Raw genomic sequence first — 22,398 nt, forward strand, 5'->3', positions numbered from 1 at the left:
AATACTTTGAATAATACATGTGTAACCAATTTTTTTCATTAAACCCTCAAATGTTGGGGAAAAAAACGGCGAAAGCAAAGTTGTACACCTTGTATTAACATCTAGTTTGTCATTAAGCCTAATACCCCTACTTGGGGATAAATTAATATTGAATTTTGCAAGATGAAACATCAAATTTAGCAAAAAGTATCACCGAATTCGGCAAAAAATATCACCGAAAAATGGTTCAAATGGCTCTGAGCACTATGGGACTTAACTTCTGAGGTCATCAGTCCCCTAGAACTTAGAACTATTGAAACCTAACTAACCTAAGGACATCACACACATCCACGCCCGAGGAAGGATTCGAAAATGGACCGTAGCGGTCGTGCGGTTCCAGACTGTAGTGCCTAGAACCGCTTGGCCACTCCGGCCGGCTTCACCGAAATTGGCCATAAAATAAAACTGTTGTTTCCCATCACTGTCTATGGGATTAGGATGAGGTGATTTCGCTCGCCAGTCGAGGTGTGGTGCGGTGCTTGGGTGTCCGTCAGACAAGGACCGTAGGCCCCTATGCATGCAGCCCTGGAACCACGGCGTTTGGCCTCTTGGGAGACGAGTGTGCCCAAAGCGTTCTCATCAAGAAGACGTAAAATTAAGGGCATCACTTAGTCACTGAGAACATTTAAATAAATATTCTGGTTCGTATTCACGTTACTCTGAATGAGTGTGCCGACATCACAGTACTACCTGCGGCCTGAACTATACTCTCTGTATACTGCGGGTTAACCTCTCTCTGATTCGTCGGTCCAATCGACACCTTACATTACTGGCGCCACGTCTAACTTTATGATATGACTCCTGTCAGCTACTGTCCAGTGTATGTGTTGCAGCGCCCTTTGAAGATGTGCAGCTTTATGTACCGCCGTTAGCAATATCCTTCTGCGAGGTACTCCATTCCAAAAATCCACTGCGTGCAGTTCTGTTCGCAAAGTTCACCTGTAAACTGCATGAGGCAGACGTGACAGTGACAGCAGCAGTTATTGTCGGGTTTGAAATCGATTGTCATTGATTAGGCGTGGCATTCGCTTACAGTCTCTGCCAGCTACGATTTTTTTCTGTTACCCCGTGTTGGGTGGCTGTAAGTGACACGCTATTCCTTGTGTGCGCGTTGGAGAATCAGCGTTGATAAACCCACAAATCGTGCAACTTCATACATGTGTTCATGAGTACGTCAATACACGGTAGCTCGTATCAATCACTATGTCACGCTCTCATGTCGATCCATCTTAATGCACTGATTCAATTCAGACGACTGGCACAAACACATCAATTTACTGCCATGACTTGTGAGCGGTGGAGAACCTCATGTCAGCCTTGTAGCAGTTCTACACTAGCTACAGCGTTCTAAAGTGACCTGTTTCTTCTTTAACCCTATGACTACCATCGGGACATATGGGTCCCACGATACTTATCAGAGACCCGTTGGGGGTTTGCTGTGTGTTATTTCTATGTATCTGCGTCGTTAAGGGAAGCTTGCTAACGGTTTGCAGAATTCTTATAATTACAGATAACGCCTGTAGGTTGTGCAGTCCTCAAGTTTCAGTTACCATCGAATCCTGATTGTCGCATCGAATTAGTTCGCACCTGTAGATAGGCAGCTCAAGTCCCAATTGCAAAGCGGGCTGCCGTTGCTCCTTATCGGACATATCGTGTCAATAAACTGTATGCACGTACTGACCTTTCCCACATTAAAAATGGAGCACATGTAAAGCAATATGAGTTACACACTCGGACAGATGCTCTGTCAACTGACGTATGTCTGTTTTCTTTATGTCCAGTAGTTTTAGCGCGGTCCATCTTCTGAAACCCTGGAGGTACTTACGAAGAATCCTGTATATCCTATCCCTCACTGTTTTGGAAAATGAAACAGTGGCAAATATTCGTTTCGTATTGTTACTTCAGGCTGCGACACTGATTAAAATAACCATACATAACATCTTTGAACGTCAGAAACTTTGCAGTTCATATTTTGGACACCTGAAAAATGGGGACATGACGTAATCCAATCTCGTTCTTCTTAGCATCGCTCCTTCTACTTGCGTTGCCCTTCAAAACGGAGCAGCTTTATCGCTCTCGTTGCAGTTAACCTGGCAACATTTCCTTCTCACAGTGCCAAATGGCTGCCAAAAATCTACTCTAAATCAGTCTCTTCTATGATGGTACTTGTAACTGTGTAATACAACATTAGTACTTGATACAAAATTCCAATAAATATAGTGTAGAGATGCAGGGCATTTTTTGAATAAGAAATTTCAATTTAACATCAAGTTTTAAACAATTCCGTTTCATTTCAGTGTTTGCGTTCTAAAGGGACGATGGGACGTAAGGAATAAAGTGTTACAGTCTCCAAAATTAATATGGTCTTACTGTGAAAATATGGAGCTGCAGGGCTTTCGTTGTGTACAATGTGTACCATTGAAAATTTTTTAAATCTTTTCTAACCCTGCAAAACGTTGAAGTTCATGACGATATTTAAGAGCTTCTGTTAACTAAAAAAAAGCAGGATGCTTGTTGCTTCTTCTTTTTCCGGTTTCAAGGAAGTCGTTTCAATAGGCTTGCAAATAAAAGTTTACAGGCACATATGTGTGATTGTTGAAATTCGTTCCTTTGTCTTTTCGAATAACAAACTTGTTATTCGTAACCACTTACTCTCCACAGCACAAGACCTGCTTTGCAGGCTGTGTTTGTGTAGTACTGACACCCTGCTTTTGTGGACACCATGACTCATTGTTAAGAAATAGTGAGTGAATTTCATTTCTACAGATAACTATCGAATACAGTTCGCTCAATAAGACGAACTTTCTTGTCGCCACAAAGCTTTGTGCTAAAATTGGTGTATCAACACAACAACCGGTGTATATTTTCTTTCATTTCTATAAATGCTATGTTTTTGCTTTGTTTCTCATTTTAAAGCTCAGCAGCCGCGCGGTCTCGGGGGGCCATGTCACGGATTGCGCGACCCCTCCCGCCGGACGTTCGAGTCCTCCCTCGGGCATGGATGTGTGTGTAGGTGTGGGTGTGGGTGTGAGTGTGGTTGTGGGTGTTGTTCTTAGCATAAGTTAGTTTAAGTAGTGTGTAAGTCTAGGGGCCGATGACCTCAGCAGTTTAGTCCCTTACGAATTCACACACATTTTCACAGCTCAGCACAAAATCTAAGACTATTGCTGGATTAATCCACGGGTAATGGTGGTTTAGTTATTCCTAAGGCTTTCCTTTTTTGTGGTTTTCATTGAGAGAAAGTGTATGAATTTCTGGATGCTTGGTCCCTTGGAGGCTTTACGTAATTTCGCGATGAAATTTCCTCTGTTATAATAACTGGTTGGGCTCCCGACAGCAATTTTTCTTTTCCGCGTATTTAGAGACTGTGAACGTCAACAATGCTTTTAGAGACTAATATTGTTGTAGGGTATTACTAATGTACTTCCCGGAATTGAAACAGAAGCAAGTAGATTTCAATGTCCCTGGCTACCACTATTCTTATGACAAGACTCCGTCTGCGAAACACTGATTGGTGAAAACCCATATCCATTTCTTCACTTTCATTTGTCAGTAGTAATGTGTGTCTATAGCACAGAGCTGGCCGATGTGGCCGTGCGGTTCTAGGCGCTTCAGCCTGGAACCGCGAGACCGCTACGGTCGCAGGTTCGAATCCTGCCTCTGGCATGGATGTATGTGATGTCCTTAGGTTAGTTAGGTTTAAGTAGTTCTAAGTTCTAGGGGACTGATGACCATAGATGTTAAGTCCCATAGTGCTCAGAGCCATTTTTTTTATAGCACAGGTCAATAATCATTACTACCAGTAAAACTTTTGTCTGCATTAATGCTGAACCATGATAAATCTCTGTTTATCTGGTAATGTTTTGTATTTAAAATTTACAGCATTGTCCTTTCAAGCTTCTTAAATGACTACCATTCCAATTGTATACATATTTTATGGCAAATAGTTGTGAGTCGTAGTAAGTAAATTTTCACACTGTTAATATGTGGTCTTTAGTAGCTGAAAAATTACCTTCATCTATTCCTCAAATTAAATTTTTTTCATTTTAATTGATGTACAGATGGTCATCTGATACCTATATAAACTGTAGTCGAAACGAGCTGTGTTGGGAGAATATTTCTACAGCCGCGTAATTCCTGATATCTCTGTCAGTTGACACAGATAAATGTGAGATAGCGACTCATACTTTGATATCAACTAGAGGACGTCGTCGAGCTCGAGAGTTCTTACATACTTAGTCACAAATGTGTGAAGTCCACCAGCGCATAGGCTCACCTCTACTCACGCAATATTCACACATGATGTCTGTATTGAATCAAGGATGAACCAGACTTATAGCTGGTGTTTTGCTTATATAAATGCAGATAAACAAAAATTTAAAATATCTGATGCATCTCCTTTGTTATTAATCAGTTCTTGTTATCAGAGACCGAAAATCTAATTTCACTGTGGAATCTCGAGGTACTGACTCCGAAAGAAATTTTTTCGGGTATTAACGACGTGGTCTTTGAGTATGATGTTGGTTTTGTTATTGTTAGTGAAAGAAAACCGGTTGACAACTTTCTTTCTAGGGACTGACTTTTTTCATTCTCTCGTTTCCAAGGAAAAGGTGCAACAGTTCTTAAAACAATTGTCACACTCAATCTAGTCACTCCGAGATGCGACGAATCTATCTACGAAAGGGAATATGAATGGATCAGAAAATGGACAATGTGACCTATGAAAGCATACGTCATGTGCGGTGTTTGCTTGCACTGCTAGCAGCTGGTAATTATTCTGACTAGTTCTGTGACAACTGGCAAGTATTGTAATTCGAATATTTGAATGAATACCACAGCAAATTTTTCCATTCCTAATAACAACTGACGTGTAGTGGGCTAGGTTACGAAATAGCATTTCCGATTACACGAATTTTATTCTCCTGACAGCGGATGGAAGCTGCAGGGCCTGGGAATGAAATGAGGCAAAATGATGACTACTAGAAAGTTTGCACTATGTATTTTCGGATCACTGTTCTCTGGCATCTAGTAAGAGACTTTCGTAATTTGAAGTGACCAGTGAATGTGCAGTGCAAGTTTTCGAATTTATCCTATGCTGAGAGCGAAAAGACCGTCTGTCATCAGGAAATATGAAAGAATACGACAAGCACTGTGAATAACTTTCAACGAATATCACATTCAGAAGCAAGTTTCTTTAACCGTCAAGCAATCGAATGATCAAAAACAGCAATGTATTTCAAATGTTTACAATAAAACAGTGCACTTTCTCAATAAAACATAACACTTATAGTAAATTTCTTTTCTACAAGTTATAGCACACTTAGGGCGAAAGAAAGAAAAATATTGATTCTTATAGGTACTTCTCTGGAAAATGGCCACCAAAAGAGGATATTAAAGCAAATTGTTTCAGTAGACTGATACTTAGATTTTCGGTACTGCTCTTTCGGAGTTGTCGCCCAGGCAGAAAGAAGAAAAGCATTGGAAATAAAGTTATTGTGTCTGTGGTTCAAGGCTTCTATCGCCCAATTTCACTTCTGAAAGTTTCTTGCCAATATCGCAGATTATTTATTCAAGCGGCTCCATATCTGACCGCGCAGGTCTGAGAGCACTCTCTTCCAGAAATATCTGAAGGAATCAGCGGCAGCAGAGCCCCGAAGCTCTGCACGAGAAGTAAAGGGACGCTGACTGCTATACGAAGTAACTATCGGTTGCTGCCGGAACAGTGTGTGACTTCAGCGTTCTTCAACCTTTATACAAATGTTGTCGACAACCGTATCTATTGCGATTATTTTCTGTTTACTTGCGTCCATAGTTGTGCAATATTTTAGAAAAGACTGAATTTACCGCCAGCACCTACATCAGTGCTCTTCAAACAACTGTAAAGTACTATTACGGTTTCTTCCCGTTCCATTCACGTATGGAGCGCCGGAAGAATGGTCGTTTAAATACCTCTGTCCTCACGATCCCTGTTTGAGCCATACATCGGGGTTTGTTGTATATTCGTAGAGCCATCAATTAAAGGCGGTTCTTGAAAAACTTTGTAAGTAGGTTTTTTCGGGATAGTTTAAGTCTGAGTCCAGAGTCTGCCTGTTCAGTTTTTTCAGGATCTCTGTGACACTCTCGCACGGGTCAAACACACCTGTGACTGATCACTGCATACGTTCGCTATCCACTATTAGTCCTATTTGGTACGGGTCGCATGCAGTTGAGCAATATTCTAGAATGTATTGCACGAATGATTTGTATGCACTCTCTTTCGTAGACTGATTGCATTTTCCCATAATTCTACCAATAAACGGGAGTCTACCACCTGTTTTACCTGGACTGTTTCTTCAGCCTATTATGCCATTATCACGTGATAGCTTATTATGAAGTGCGTCAATGTCAATGCATATGGTTCCTTTTAAGAGGACGCTGATCTAGTGTCAAACACGCTTATACACTGCATGTTTGTAAAGACAGGCTTCTTCTTAGTTTACATAACGTAAGTTAAAAGAGATGTGGGGTGTGGTATGTACAGAAAGGAATGCAAATGTTAAATTCAGTATAGCCTATAGTAAATTTATGTCAATATTTGAGAGTAACTTTACTAAAATGTTATCCAGAACGTCTATTAAAAATAGGCAAGCAATGGATAACGAAAACAACTGAAATTTCATGTAAGAGGGAGAGGGAAATTTAAATAGAGGCCAGAATAAGCCACGGTCCAACGTTACTTGCTTTCAGCAAAAAATAGTGTAATGTTTAAGCAAAGAGATTCAAATGTCCATAATACGCACGTCCAGACGAAAAATGAATAGCTTCTTCATGTGTGGATCCACAGACCGACGCAGTTTCTAAATGATGAATTCACTAAAAAACACAGTAGGCTGCCAAATTCTATTATGCAAGATGATCTATTTTGCACCGTTTATATATTATAGGACATTACTGGAAAGCCGGCCGAAGTGGCCGTGCGGTTAAAGGCGCTGCAGTCTGGAACCGCAAGACCGCTACGGTCGCAGGTTCGAATCCTGCCTCGGACATGGATGTTTGTGATGTCCTTAGGTTAGTTAGGTTTAACTAGTCCTAATTTCTAGGGGACTAATGACCTCAGCAGTTGAGTTCCATAGTGCTCAGAGCCATTTGAACCATTTTGAACCATTACTGGAAAGTTGCCGCCTGTGACCATTTTCAAATATATTTGTGTGGGTGCGTCGGCGATGTTTGCGTCATATTTAAAACCTGTCTAGTGCTACATGCGAACAAACACTTGTTTGCTTCCCTGCACATACGCGAAAACTCTACATATATGGTCTTGCATGTCGACTGCTTAAAAGCACTCACTTTATAACCCACAAATAAACAAAATACTCTTAAGAACCGACTGCCAAGTTGTTGTCGAATGCATTTGTTGTGTATCACAGTGTGGTTTACCGTTGAAATTCAGAGAGCGTACATGTCTGGAAGGGTCAGTTAATCTTCTCTACACATATCTCGCCAAAAGACCTTGAAATTAAAATTTGAGCGACTCAGTTTCTCTCGGTGGCTTACTGACACTCGTTCTTCACATGCAGCATTCAGGACTGGGACAGAAAATGGTGGAAGTGACAGTGGTATGCAAAGTACCCTCCGCCTTACCCCATAAGGTGGCTTGCGGAGGATAAATGTAGATGGTAGAGACACTCGTCCGAACAACGAGCATTGGTTCCCTTAGAGGAGACATCCACACGACATTGTCTTTTACCAAACCCTATCGATTCCTTCAGGGAACATGCAGTATTGGTTCTGAGCATGCTAGACGAGGAAGGCGTGGTGGGAGAACATCGGATTTTGGGGATGCCGTGATAGAGTGATGCGCCTTCAACCAGTGCGTGTTCTGCGGTATGAGCTAAGGGCACACGCAGCATATCCGTTTGTTAGATATTTCAGCAATAAATTCTATACGCGTACCACTTTAGGTCTGAGCACTAGGACAACCCAATTTTGAGTCAAGCTTGGAATCACTGTCGCGATTTCTGGAGTGAAATTCTGCTAATGACGTCTTTTAGGTGTGTGTGTTATTCACAGACGATGGTTATTTTAACAGAACTCAGTCACCTGAGAAGGCTGAGAGGTCTCACTGAGATTGCTGTTAGATCTCTCCAGTAATGATTTTCGATGAACATTTGGGTGGGAAAAGTTGGTATTCATTTTACAGGACATGAACTTCTGACAGCACGGTTAAATTAAGTGATCATCAGTTTCCAAATGGGGCACTTATGAAGCTTCCGGGTCCCAGTAGGGGAACCACAGATATCATCGGACGCCTAAGCTTTTTAGAATTTATTATATTTTTTTGAAAACCTTATTGCAAAATTCTTTAAAATAAACAATACTATGAGAAAGTTGCGTAATAAACTTACAAAACTCGAGGTCATATGCGTATACATTCACTAATTTTGTATATTTTTCTAATCTTTGCATTCTGGTCGTTTAAATTTGTGGAGTGTTATATCGAACACGAAACTGCAATGCATTAAAAGTTTTAGTTTCAAACTGTTTTAATTGGATCGCAAATGGTTGTGTAGTTGAACTTGTCCGTCAGCTCACCTAGTTTGTCAAAGAAGCTGTCGACTTGTTCCTTGCAAAAACCTGCTCCTCGCTGCAGACTCTTGGGTTCATCTGTCTCCAGCCGTAAGTCTTCATATTTTTTCATAAAGTCACAGTAAGTCTTTACCTACTTTCATTTTTGTTTTATTGAACCAATGTTTTATTTTCAGTTGCTCAGTACATTAGGTTACAGAACTCGTACGTTACTCAAAGGTACAAACTGGCTTTCTAATTTTTAACGTGGTCATATATCACTGTTGCTTGTTCATCACTGAATTTGCTCGGAAAAAACGTATTTCCTAAAACAGGTTTGATGACAATATCTTTATTTTCCCGTAAATCTTTAAAGTCTTTTACAGCTGTTGCGTCGATATGAATATTTATCACTCGGTTCTTTCATTCTCATTTCAAAAAGTCTGACTTTTTTTTACGGATTCCTTCATATTTATTTCATTCCATTTATGTCCTGTCTTCTCCAACTTCGCCTTTTAAAGAAAAAAAAGTAAAAAAAAAAGGTGCTATCTGTTTTGGCCGGTACAACCCAAAATTGCTTTGTTCGATATAATTCGAACGTACTGCTGTGCTAGTGTAACATACTCTTTGATATCAGTTCGGTTAGACGTTGTCACAGCCTACTGTATGGAGAATAATATCAGTTTATCGAAATTTATTTATTTACCCGTGTCAGTAGCTTCAACACCATATATAACAACAAACGATGGATAAACCTGAAACTACAAACTGTTTATGAACAAACATGTAGTATGTAATATTATAGGCTTAACACTTTAGACCAAAAGGTGACAATGTACAGCGCATTTAGGGTTGCCTCCATTAGCTCCTCAACAATGCAGGTATTTGGGTATAGTTCGCATATCATAAAGAGGGTCGCAGTGTGTCCTCATACACCGGTGCTGCGCGACAGCACCAGTTGGTCTCATAGACCGCATCTATTCGGGTTGCTTCCGGCTCTTGCAACTCCGGAACATACTCTGGTCAAGGTCTCCATGTGTTCCACTCCTCTGCGTGTCCTAGGGGAAGTTCTTCAAAAATGGTTCAAATGGCTCTGAGCACTATGGGACAACATCTGAGGTCATCAGTCCCCTAGAACTTAGAACTACTTAAACCTAACTAACCTAAGGACATCACACACATCCATGCCCGAGGCAGGATTCGAACCTGCGAGCGTAGCGGTCGCGCGGTTCCAGACTGAAGCGCCTAGAGCCGCTCGGTCACACCGGCCGGCGGAAGTTCTTCCCTTCTAATCTCGGAGATGGGTTTTTTCTTGCCTCGTTTCTACTCTTGTTTGTTGCGGTGCTTAGTGAGATTTTCTTTTGTGTGCTCCACATCGTTTTAAATCTGCGGCGGGCTGGTTGGTATCCAGAAAGATGGTGGCCGATATACATTCCATTTCGCGTCTGATGCTAAGGGGAGCCATACCGCCTAGGTAGTGAAGCTTATCGCCGGCCGCGGTGGTCTAGCGGTTCTAGGCGCTCAGTCAGGAACCGCGCGACTGCTACGGTTGCAAGTTCGAATCCTGCCTCGGGCATGGATGTGTGTGATGTCCTTAGGTTAGTTAGGTTTAAGTAGTTCTAAGTTCTAGGGGACTTATGACCACAGATGTTGAGTCCCATAGTGCTCAGAGCCCAGAGTGAAGCTTATCGGTGTTGATCTCAAACAGCCTGTTATGATACGGCATGATTCATTGAGTGGTATGTTCACTTGTTTGGCATGGCTGAAGTTACACCACGCAGGACATGCATACTCCGTAACCGAGTAGCACAAAAATTGGAGTTCTCACTGTCTTGAGTTACGCACGGCATAAAGTGCTTGCTATTTTTTACACAATGTTGCATTTGTAGCAGTTAATGTGACACCCAAGTATTTTGGGGTTGCGCAACGCTCTAGCTGTATCGCTACGTGTAGTGTCTTTGACACCTGGCTGTTATTCAGGTAAAAAGCACAGGTATGAGTATCGAGGGATTTCGTTCGTGTTGGTTTTCCTTGTAGTAGACAACCAGTTGGTTCATGAGCTTCTGATTATCGATGTGTCAAAGTTGAGTGCTTGAGCTGTGAATCACAGTCATCGGTGTATATAAACCTTTGTATGCCTTGTGGGAGTGGCTGGTCATCGATGTAGATATTGAAAAGGAACAGAGACAGCACGCTAGCTAGCCTGCGAGAGGCGCCTCTTTTGTGTTTTCCACCGGCTTCATTGCCCTTGAAAATCGACAAAGAATCTTCTGTTTTGGAGGAGATCTCCAATCGTTTGAGTCATGCTATAATCTTAGTGCGTACGCTTTTAAAAATAGCAGTCCTACGTTGACTGTGTCGTAAGGATTTAATAAGTCTATAAAAACAGTCCCGGTGACTTTTCTTTCCTCGAACCCATCCTCGATGTGTTGCATTAATTGCAGTACATGCGATGTGCAACATTTGCCTTTTCTGAAACCATCTTGTTGTGGGATCAAAGGAGACTTCATACTTCTGACAGCCTGCTGAGTACCATTCTTTCGCAAATTTTATAAATATGGCGTAGTAATGAAATGTTATTTGCATGTAAACAAAATAAAACACTCGAAAGTTAACTTTGTGCACAGTAAAACTCACAAGGAACTGATACATTGTTGTCTCTCCGAAGCAAAACGATGTGCGTGGTCTTCTTCCTCCATAGTTGACAGTACAGTGGTGTTACAGGTGCTGTCACTAGTGGTAGATTTTTGATACACTTCTTGCCCGAAACCATTCGCTGTTCAGTACTACCTGATTTTTCCGTAACACTTGCTGTGTGAAGGAAGAACATGACATTTTAGTGCTGATGCAGCACAACTTTGAGGAACACTGGATAGGTGTGGCAGTGTCTGCTGCATGACCATCGCGGTCGCCTGTTTTTGTTTCTTTGATGATTGCTTTGGCAGCTTCTCGAGAGTGTGGCGTGCATTTCTCCAACACTAACTAGAGCTGTGTTGATTGTCTTAATTAGTGGTGCGTTTCATTACGTCAAACAGAATCCTTGCGTGCTCGACACAGTTTGACATTCGTTGCTTTCGAAGGTATCCTGTATGTCTTATTTATGGACTATTCAGTCACTTCTTGGTGGAACAAATCCATATTTATGGCTGAATAACAAGTAAACTGTTTTTGTTCTACTGATTTTTGCTTATTTCTGACTAGTTTTCAGAAGCAAAGATACAATGCACTTTCACAGAATGATGTGCACTGAATTTGTTTTTTACTCTGTAAATTACACTTTATACGCAACGGTCAACATTAAACACAGTGCATCGTGTATTTTAGTCGTATACTGTGGTTAATATTGTCCTTTGAGTAAACTGTAACTTACAATGTAAAACAAGTTTGCTGCATAACGTAAATGTCTGGTGCTCAATTGGACAGTTTTCAACCAATGTCACGATCTCACAAACTAAAGCACATCACCGAATAACCTGTAATACTGTAATATTGTGTAGTTCAATTATCTATTGCGTTTAATATTGACCATTCCGTAAAGTGCAATTTACAATGTTAAAAAACAAGTTTGGTGCACATCACTCTGTAGAAGTGGATTGTATTTTTGCTTAAAATGTTTGGTTATGGGTACCTAAGAACAAGAGCCCTTTGTAGACGATAGTCAGTTGTTTCCAGAGGATGGTCCAGAAAGCGGAAAACCAGTTAGAAATAAACAAAAGTTAGTAAACGAAAAACAGTTTACTTGTTATTCAACCTTAAGCATCCAATTTGTAACAAGACTCAGAGCAGGCATTTTAACACCTGCTGTAAATTTGCTGGAGCATCGCTTTAAAACGTAGTTTTCTATATAAGTGTTGTTATCCAGTCTAAGGGTCGTCTCATACACGGAATGCATCAAGGACGAAAAGAGGATGTAGTCACTGAAAAAAGAAAAACTGATTCTCTGTGCTTGACCTGCAGTCCCAAAAGACGGTTCCTGAGATGCTAAATTACCAAATATTCCAGATTCGTAAATGGATTACTCTTGACATAAGCCAATAACTTTAAAAAAGTGGAAAAACATGATTATTTACGTCCTCTGACTAACGAAAATTCTGTTTAGACTCGGGAGAAGTATTGCACAACCTTCATGTACATGTAATACAGTCTAGTCTCAAGAGCAGATTTTAAAAGACAGTGAGGGTAGCAAAATAAAATACAGGGCTTAAAAAAAAAAAAAAGGTGTCACATATTCCTACAAGAGGTAATCAAAACTAGAAGAAAAGTTCCTATAATGATAATCCGAAAATCAGTAAATAAACTGCTGAGATATGAGCCAATCTGTCCTCTCATTGCCGTCTGTCTGCTACGTAGACGTATACAACATCTTACGCATTGTTGCGTGTGCTTTCGTCGAATCCTGACGAATTCTTCCGAATTTCTCCACAGTGTGTCATACACTTTTTCAAATTCACGTGGCTCAAATTAGGATTCCGCTACATATGTTGGTCACACGCTACTGTAACGTTTCATATTGTCGGTGGGTTGGCCGTACACGAATGTCTTTAAATGCTCCCATTGCGAGAAATCAACGGATTCGTGTCCTCTTCACGGCGAGACCATTCTACCGGACCTCCTCGATTAATCCGTTGCCCAGGAAACGTTGCGGTGAGGTAGTGTCGCAAGATCCTTAGAAAAAAAGAGTGGTATCCTGTGGTGCATAAGCCACAGTCCTTGTCTTCCTGCAAGAGGAACGTTCTCCAGAAGCGCTGGCAATTCATCGCGTAGTAATCGGCGATACACAGCACCCGTTAATCTGTTTGGTAAACAACATGGCCCTGTGAGTCTATCGCCGGTAATTCCTGTCCATACATTGATACTGAAGTGATGCTTATGACTCACCTACATGACTGCTCCAAGATTTGCACCTGCCCTTATGTACGTAATGTGGTAACTGACTATGCCATCTACTGTGACGGCCTACACTACCGAATACTACACATTACTCGTCATATGTAAAACAGCCCATAACTCAACAGGTACAATTTTAAGAACTTTTCTCCTAGTTTCGACTAAATATTACCTCCTCTAGGAATATGTGGCACTTCTTTTTAACATGCTTGTGTTCCACTGCAGAACATAGAAGACAGGATGACTTGCCTAGAAGGCTAACGGACATGACTGTGGTTTATGCAGTTTCTGTGGCATCCATTCTGTGCATACCGTGACATATGACAGAACACTGTCTCTTAACGCGTACTTCAACCTCATTTCCTCGAAGGGCCGCTAGCGATAACGTAGGAACTGAATCTATTAACAGCGGACTTTGGACTACTTATCATTATGGGTGACTCACTGCTCACCAAAGTGCTCTTCAGACCTAGTTCAGAAGCCCAGTTCTGTAAGCTTTTCTTTATGATGACATATGCTTGAATAACACCTTTGGACTCCGGGTTAGCAGGTACAGCATATCCCGCCAAGACTTACAAAACTTTTTCACTCTGAGGCGGAGTGTGCGCTGATACGAAACTTTCTGGCAGATTAAAACTGTGTGCCGGACCAGGACTTGAACCCGGGAGCTTTTATTTTCGTGAACAGTTACTCTACCAATATGAACAAAGAAAGTGGATTTCTCACACAGTTTACTGTCACGAAAAAGAGACAAGAAATTTAAATCTATGTAAGTACTTATAACGCTGTTTACCATATGATGCTGTATGTACAAAAGTCAGATAACTTAGAGAGAACTGATGGTGAAAAAGATTTTTCATAGTTTTATAAGCAAAGTAGGTCAACATCCGATGTAACAGAATACTTTAAATAATGAACCAACACAAAAGTAAACGTTAGAAATAAAGAACTTCATTTGTGTTAAATGAATATCACAGAAGTCATGTTTCGGTTCTAAATATTTTTTGTTTCTCTAAAAAAAGTTCTACTGCTGTCTTAACAAAATCGATGCGCGAAGCATACACCATCTACGACTGTCATAACTTAGCAAAAGTTCTTGCCGAAAAAACCGAGGAAATTGTGGTTCTATTTGTTTATTTGCTATTTTTTAGTCCTTTGTCTAGATAGAAGAACAGACAAAATGTTGCACATGAATCGTCATGAATATAGCACATAATATTTTAACATAACTTCAAATGTGTTAGTGTACCTAAGCTTTATGTTGTTATGTTTAAGGGAAAAAAATCTACAAAAAATACCTACATAAAAAAACAGAAAAAAATTCCCTAAGCGGGTCTAAGGCTTCCATGCAGTCACTTGCTGACCAGTCTGGTGTGGGAATAGAAGATAGTTTAAGGAAAGCCGAAGTTTTAAATTTCGTGTTTACGAAATCGTTAACACAAGAGAATCGTACAAACACACCGTCGTTTGACCGTCGCACAGACTCCCATGTGGAGGTTATAGTAAAAAGCATCACTGGCATAAAGAAACAACTCAAAGAGTTGAAAGTGAATAAGTCGCCTGGTCCTGATGAACTCCCAATTAAGTTTTGCAAAGAGTGTTCTACGGCACTGAAACCTTACTTAGCTTGCATTTATTGCGAATCTCTCGCCCAGCACGAAGTTCAAAGTACTGGAAAAAAGTGCAGGCGACTCCTGTATATAAAAAAGGTAAAAGAACGTAGCAGCAAAATTACAGACAAATATCCTTAACATAGATTTGCTGCACAATTCTTGAATATAGTCTCAGTTGGAATGTAATAAATTTCCTTGAGGCGAAAAGTTTCTGGCTGCGAATCAGCGCCTTTAGAAAGCATCGCTTGTGCGAAACTCAACCTGCCCTTTTCTCACATGATGTCCTGCGAGCCATGGATGAAAGGCAGCAGGCAAATTCCATATTCTTAGACTTCTGAAAAGCACTTGACACTGTTCCCCACTGCATACTACTAACGTAGGTACGGGCAAAAGGAATAGGTTCCCAGATATGTGCGTGGCTCGAAGACTTCTTAAGTAACTGAACCCAGTATGTTGTCTTCGATTGCGAGTGTTCATCAGAGGCAAGGGTAACGTCAGGAGTGCTCTAGGGAAGTCTGATAGGACTCTGGCTGTTTGCTGATGATGCTGTGGTGTACGGGGAGGTGTCGAAGTTGAGTGGCTGTAGGAAGATACAAGATGACTCAGCAAAATTTTTAGTTGGCGTGATGAATGGCAGTGTGGATGTGTTGTGTTGTGGTGTAAAGTGACATAACGAAAGATGGCACGTAATTTGTCTCTGTCGGATCCATGATGGGACCGAAAGTGTCTTCATATGATATACTGCTTCACACCCTAACTAGAAATTCTTCTTTCTAATGGAGATATCAAACTGATAAAAATAAAAAAGTTACGTATTTTCCTGTACAGCTCACCGATTTTCATGTTCTGTAATAATTTACGTAGGTATTGGGTGTGATGAAAAAACACAAGTGGTGCAGTGCTTTATTACTTAAATCATTATCGATACGCTTTCTTGCTTTAAAAAAAAATCATGTGTGATGGATGAAATTAAGACAGCAAACTGTCTGATATAGTTAACCAGTTTTGCTGAACCTAACGTTAATTTGGTTCTACATATATTGAAGAAGAGATATGCCTCCATTTAAAGCATTTGTAGTTTTACAGAAAGATTTTGACGGTAGGAGGGATAAAATAAAAGGAGTGGAATTTATATGAAACCTGAACGCTTACTGCAGCAATAGGAGTCGAAGTACATGAAAGCGGAACAGTAGATGAAAAAGGAGGGAGGCAGGTTTGCAGCGTATCCTCAATGTTATTCAGGCTGTGCATTAATCAAGCAGAAAAGCAAACCAGGGAGAAATGCAGAAAGGGAATTAAATGTAGCGGAGACTAAATTACAAGTTTAGGGTTTGCCAATGACTATGTAATTTTGTCAGACACGGCAAAGGACTTGCAAGGACAGTTGAACGGAATGTATGATGTGCAGGGAAGAGATCATATGATAAACATTAACAAAAGTAAAATAAGAATGATGGATGTAGTCAAATTAAATCAGGAGAGGCTGAAGGAATTAGATTAGGGAATAAGACACTAAAAGTAGTAGATGAGTTTTGCTATTTGAGCTGCTAGATAACTGATGATGGTACAAGCAGAGAGGGTATAAAGTGCAGACCGGCAGTAACAAGAAAGGCATCTTTGAAAAGAAAAAGGTAAATTTATTAATATCGAATATAAATGTGTTAGGAAATATTTTCTCCAGCTATTTGTCTGGAATGTACGGAAATGAAACGTGGACAGTAAACACTTCAGACACGAAGAGAACAGAAGCTTTTGAAATGTAGCGATGCAAAAGAATGTAGCTGATTTAATGATCGATGAAATAACTTATGGGAGTGTACTGAATGACCTGAGAGAAAGAAAGAAAAATTTATGGCAGAACTTGGCTAAAAGAAAGGATTAGTTGATAGGACACGTCCTGAAGGAGACAAGGCTTGAATACAGCAAGCAGGTTCAAATGAATGTAGGTTGCAGCAGTTATGTAGAGATGAAGAAGGAAGGGAGATTGGGGTTTAACGTCCCGTAGAAAACTAGGTCATTAAAGACGAGGCACAAGCTGGGATTGGTTTGTTAGAGAGGGAGCAGGAAATCAGCCGTGTGCTTTCAAAAACATACCAGCATTATCCTGAAAGTGATTTGGGGAAATCAGGGAAAACCTAAATCTGGACTATCAGATGTGGATTTGAACCGTCGTCCTGTCGAATGTCGAGATGAATAGGCTTACACAGGATACATTAGAGTGGAGAGCTGCATCAAACCAGTCTTCGGACTGAAGATCACACTCCACATATGGAGCATGAATTAAACCGCAGCCAGCGTATTTAGTTTCTCGCTATAGTCTTATGCGATGCTTATGCAACGGTGGTTATGTTCTCTAGAATTTCTTACTGCTATGATTACAATTAGTCTCCCGTGAATAAGTTTTGAGAAACTTTGCGACAGTCTTGTACTGCACGGCTCTTGATTGAATTGACTCTCTTCAGATTAAATTTAGATCTAGACTCAACACTTCATTGACGAAAAGAACTATAAGCAACCCATTACATGTACTTGTTGCAATCTTTCTATGAGGATTTGAACCCTGTAAGTGTTCTCCATTTCAAAGCATATTCGTTACCGGATGAGCTACTAGCATACCTACAGGTTGGTCAGAAACATACTGAAAAGATTGTAAGGGTGCTGCAGGGTAGATAGTGCTGAGAAATCATTGTTAAGGAAACTATTCGATACGTTGCGCCGCTTCCGAGTTAATTAGCCCACGCGTTAGCCGATCAGGACGTTACACGCGCAAATTCAAGCACCCCGTCATTGTCGGTGACGCCAAAGGTGTTCTTCGTTTGGTTTTCTAAAAACGAACAGCGGAGCAATACAAAAATTAGACATGGGACGGTAGTAAGGATCGAATCGAAGACAAAGGCTGAGCAATCTCGTACTATAAGAACAGCTGGCACTAGTTACCTGTATACCCGGCGGTCAGCTTGAATTTGCGAGCGCATCCGCCAGATTGGCTATCTTTATTACGACTAATTAACTCGGAAACGATGCAACGTATCGAATTTATTTCTTAACAACTGTCTCTCAGCACAACGCACCCTGCAACAGACTTACGAGCTTTTCACATTGGCCCGCATCTCGTGGTCGTGCGGTAGCGTTCTCGCTTCCCACGCCCGGGTTCCCGGGTTCGATTCCGGGCGGGGTCAGGGATTTTCTCTGCCTCGTGATGGCTGGGTGTTGTGTGCTGTCCTTAGGTTAGTTAGGTTTAAGTAGTTCTAAGTTCTAAGGGGACTTATGACCACAGCAGTTGAGTCCCATAGTGCTCAGAGCCATTTTTTTCACATTGTTTCTTCTTATACAGGGTGTCCCAGGAGGAACTGTCTGTAGTCGCGGATATGACAGGAACGATCATTCGAAGCAAAAACGTTTAGAAAACATTGACACTAAAATGCACACCTTAAGAGCTATGAACACATCTTTATCTTCGCCACGGCGAAACACGTCTCTTCTACAGAACAAGTGCTAGTTGCTCTTAACGCATGCATTTTAGAGGTCATCATTACTATACTTTTTTGCTTCGGATGAGTGTTCCTATTATATACCTGAATATTGACCATTCCTCTTGAGACAACCTATGTTTAAGTTGCTGCCATCGTCATAAGAAATTAGTACTCACTATTAAACATTGTAGTCATTCTTAGTCGTTCTTAAATTCTACAGTAAATAGCGATGATAGCTATGCATACTGAGATCTGTTATACGTGCAGTGTGACAGTCTCCAAACTTTTTTGATGCTTCATTTGCCTTGGCCTCAGCTGGCGTAAGCAGAATGATGCGCCAGCGACCCTGAACTAACCTTCTGTCCATGAAAAGCGAAGGTGCAATACCTTGTAAGCGTAGGCTTCCGCGGCCGTTGTCTTCTTCAATAAGATTCTTCAGGGTATCAGACCGCATCGTCATAATTTAAAATGCGCCAACGTTTCGGCCAGCGTTGCAGCTAGCCTTCATCAGGCCCTGATGAAGGCTAGCTGCAACGCTGGCCGAAACGTTGGCGCATTTTAAATTATGACGATGCGGTCTGATACCCTGAAGAATCTTATTGAAGTGCAATACCTTCTTTAAGTTTTTGTTGTTGTCAAAACAGTTTGTTATGATGTTCCCTTACGCTCTGTCAAGAAGCATGGGACTTCATTTCCAGTAGTATGTACCACAACCTTAATTTTTATCAAACAACACAGAACTTGGGTTATATGAAACATTTAATCATTTACTACCTTTGCATTTCGTCCTTGCAGCTGACAGCATTATGCTATGGAGGCATAAATTATTTCCTCCACACTGCAGACGTCTACACTACAAAACATCCTTCCTCTACTTCTGACATACCGTCTAAAGTTGTCCAGAAGAGCCGAGTATACTGTTTCTATTTGTACTGATATCGGTACTTGACTCTCTTCTCTTTTCCTTTACAGTTGGTGCTGTTGATTCCTATCTCTGCCATGAGTAGTGATTCGTCAGAGGTATTACACAGTAGTGCTTAAATTGAAAGTATCAGAAGTTTTCGTTGTGGTAAACAATGTACCTATCTATTATTTGGTCAGCAAGGAGTTGTTTCGATGCCCGATTTAAATCTGGAATCTCTCTGCACTTCCTCATAGAATGAATGGGTGTGGTCCTGGCAAAGGTGATCAGCCCATCTGTGTGAAAACATCAAATTTGTCAGTCCTCTTGTTCCTTTCTGAAAGGAAAAGAACATGTGCTGGCATCAGGTTCCATTCTCTGTCTTTCTTTCACTCCACACTCTTCCAAATCAACATGAAGACAGCGCCACATTACATAATGTCTTTTCGTGGCCATATGATAGGAATCGGCACTTATCAATTCATAACATTTTGTCGAGATAACAGCATATCACATGTATATCTTGTCCGCGACAGCAATATGGAATTCCTATATCGTCTCCAATGATCATAACTGACATAGATAGTGCATTAATTAAGAGCTGGACTTTTATTCACAGTAGTAACAGAAGTAAATGTAAATTTGTTTTTCCACAGTTTCGTGAGAATATTTCAAGCTAATGTGGTGCTAGTTCACAAAGAAAAGCTGCAGCCGGTTTCTTCATTCATCCTGGTCGATCTGAGCTTGTGCTTCGTATATAGTGACTTCGCTGTGTAGCGACTGTCAGACCTTAACTCGGAGGCATATCTGCTTCCATGAGGTGTATAAGTTGATTTTACCTCGTGTAGCGGTAGAACAATTTACAGTGGCTCTGAGTTTTGGAGAATACGGTTCATATCCTGAACATGCCATTATCATTTACGTATTCTGTGCTTTTCCAATGACACTGTACTCGATAGCTCAGATGATTTCTTCAGTAAGCAGCAAACTCACTCGAGACGAGAATGCTTTCATGAGCAGTTGTCTTGGCGGTTGGGGAAAAATCTGAGTTGTGTGGTCATGATCCATGAAAGTCTTTTGTTTGTGATGTTTCATCCAGAGCTGCGTTGGGCATCATCATAGGTGCTCCTTGTTGGGCTGAGTGTGGTCAGTTGGCAAGATAGCAGAAACAGGAGCACCTCTGAAGATGTCCAACACAGCTCTGAACAAAACTTCGGGAGCAAAAGAGTTTCATAGACCACGACCATACTGTCCAGAAGTTCCATAAGCAGTAGTGCTCAACCGTTGATCTCTTAATTAGGAATGTTGCGGTTACGTTTTCTATCATTGCTTGGTTCACTTGACGCAAATTCATCTTTGTTCATTTACGCTTGTTTGTCTGTTGTGTAGCCTTTCTCCTTTTCTCTTTTTCTATATTTGAAGTTAGTGTCAAATTTTCAGCAGCCACTAGATTGACTGGATGTTAAATTATAACTCTCGTCCCTCCTCCTTTGTCTGACCATTGCACTCCATTTTTCATATTCTGTGTTTTGATTGTCTCCAATTCATGGATGCGACCACATAACTGTCAAGATAATGCTTTGAGCTTCCGCCCATCCGAGTTTATCGTCAAGTGATAATTGATTAGCGTGAGACTTTGTATCAAATAGTTCAAATGATTGTAAAGAGGAAGAAAGCTGCAATTTGGCGTACCTTGAGTTGAGCATAGCGATGCTCCCCGAGGGCGGGGTCGCTGAGTACAGCCGGCGGCGTCGGCCGCTTGGCCACCCTCCAGAAGAGGTTGGTGGGGTTCTTCAGCCAGCGCCAGACATTGCGCGCCAGGAAGAGCGCGCCGTACACGCAGGCGGTGAGCAAGGTGGCTACCCTGGTCAGCAGCGTGACGAAGTCCATCGCGGCGACTGAGGAAGACGGCGCAACGGGCCCTAGTGCCGGCTGTTATTGCCGCTCGGCGCAGTGGCAGCTGACACACGCGGCGCGTCGGGCTGCGCTCGGCCAAGGTCGCGCGCCTCAGCCAATGGCGAGCCGGCGGCCCGTGACGTAGCAGCGCGCCGTGGAGCAAAGGTAACGTCTGGAGGGCGAGCGGACGTGTTCGCCTCTGCCGCACACAGGAGATTAGTGACCGTGCACATTTTGTGGCTGGTTGTGCTGACGAAACTTTTATTATGTGGTGAAATGTCTTTAACGGGAGAAGCGGAATGTTGCAATCTATCCTCTTTCAGACACGCACTTCCACTCGCAAACTTCGCAAGCCATCGTGCGCTACATTGCGGAGAGCACAGAGGGACTCGTTGGTTTCAGTACTGGGGAAGACTACGAATCTGTTATCAGTGTGGTCAGATTATCAAGTGCCGCCGAGTTCTACCGACTTCCTTGTCTTGTCCACTTACGTCTCAAAATACGTGTATTTGGCAGTCGTATCTTACGTACACGTAACGAAAACCTTCAAAATGGACCTCAGTAAGCTGGAAAGATTAGACCAGTGGTTCCCAATCTGGATGTAACTACCCCTTGACGGGTAAAATGAAATTTTCTGAGGGGTAAAAAGTGAACTATTCGATTCTGTTTCAATCACAGAACTAAATTATTTTCAAATGGCTCTGCGCAGTACGGGACTTAACTTCTGAGGTCATCAGTCCCCTAGAACTTAGAACTACTTTAACCTAACTAAGCTAAGGACATCACACAAATCCACGCTCGCGGCAGGATTCGAACCTGCGACCGTAGCGGTCGCGCGGTTCCATACTGTAGCGCCTAGAAACGGTCGGCCACTCCGGCCGGCTAAATTATTTTTTTTTGCAAAAGATCAATACTATTATCACTATTTTTAAGACTAATACTGTTTGTTAATAAGTTATCAATAGTTACTTCTTCTCAATTAGTAGCATTAATGCGATGGAGCTTACAGGTTCCTCACACAGTCCACTCACTACACACACACACA

At 41.5% G+C, this 22,398-nt stretch overlaps 1 protein-coding gene across 1 annotated transcript in view; it reads right to left on the reverse strand.

Annotated features, from left to right (window-relative positions):
- Positions 1-21,413, reverse strand: part of LOC126199168 (epoxide hydrolase 4-like) — a 61,215-nt gene extending 39,802 nt beyond the window's left edge. The window contains exon 1 of the mRNA XM_049935928.1: positions 21,150-21,413. Within this exon, the coding sequence (XP_049791885.1) occupies positions 21,150-21,347 (198 nt within the window). The 5' untranslated portion in view covers positions 21,348-21,413. The remainder of the gene's footprint in view (positions 1-21,149) is intronic.
- Positions 21,414-22,398: the final 985 nt, after the last annotated feature.

The sequence above is a fragment of the Schistocerca nitens genome, chromosome 8 (assembly GCF_023898315.1).
Source record: "Schistocerca nitens isolate TAMUIC-IGC-003100 chromosome 8, iqSchNite1.1, whole genome shotgun sequence".
Classification (NCBI taxonomy): Eukaryota; Metazoa; Arthropoda; class Insecta; order Orthoptera; family Acrididae; genus Schistocerca; species Schistocerca nitens.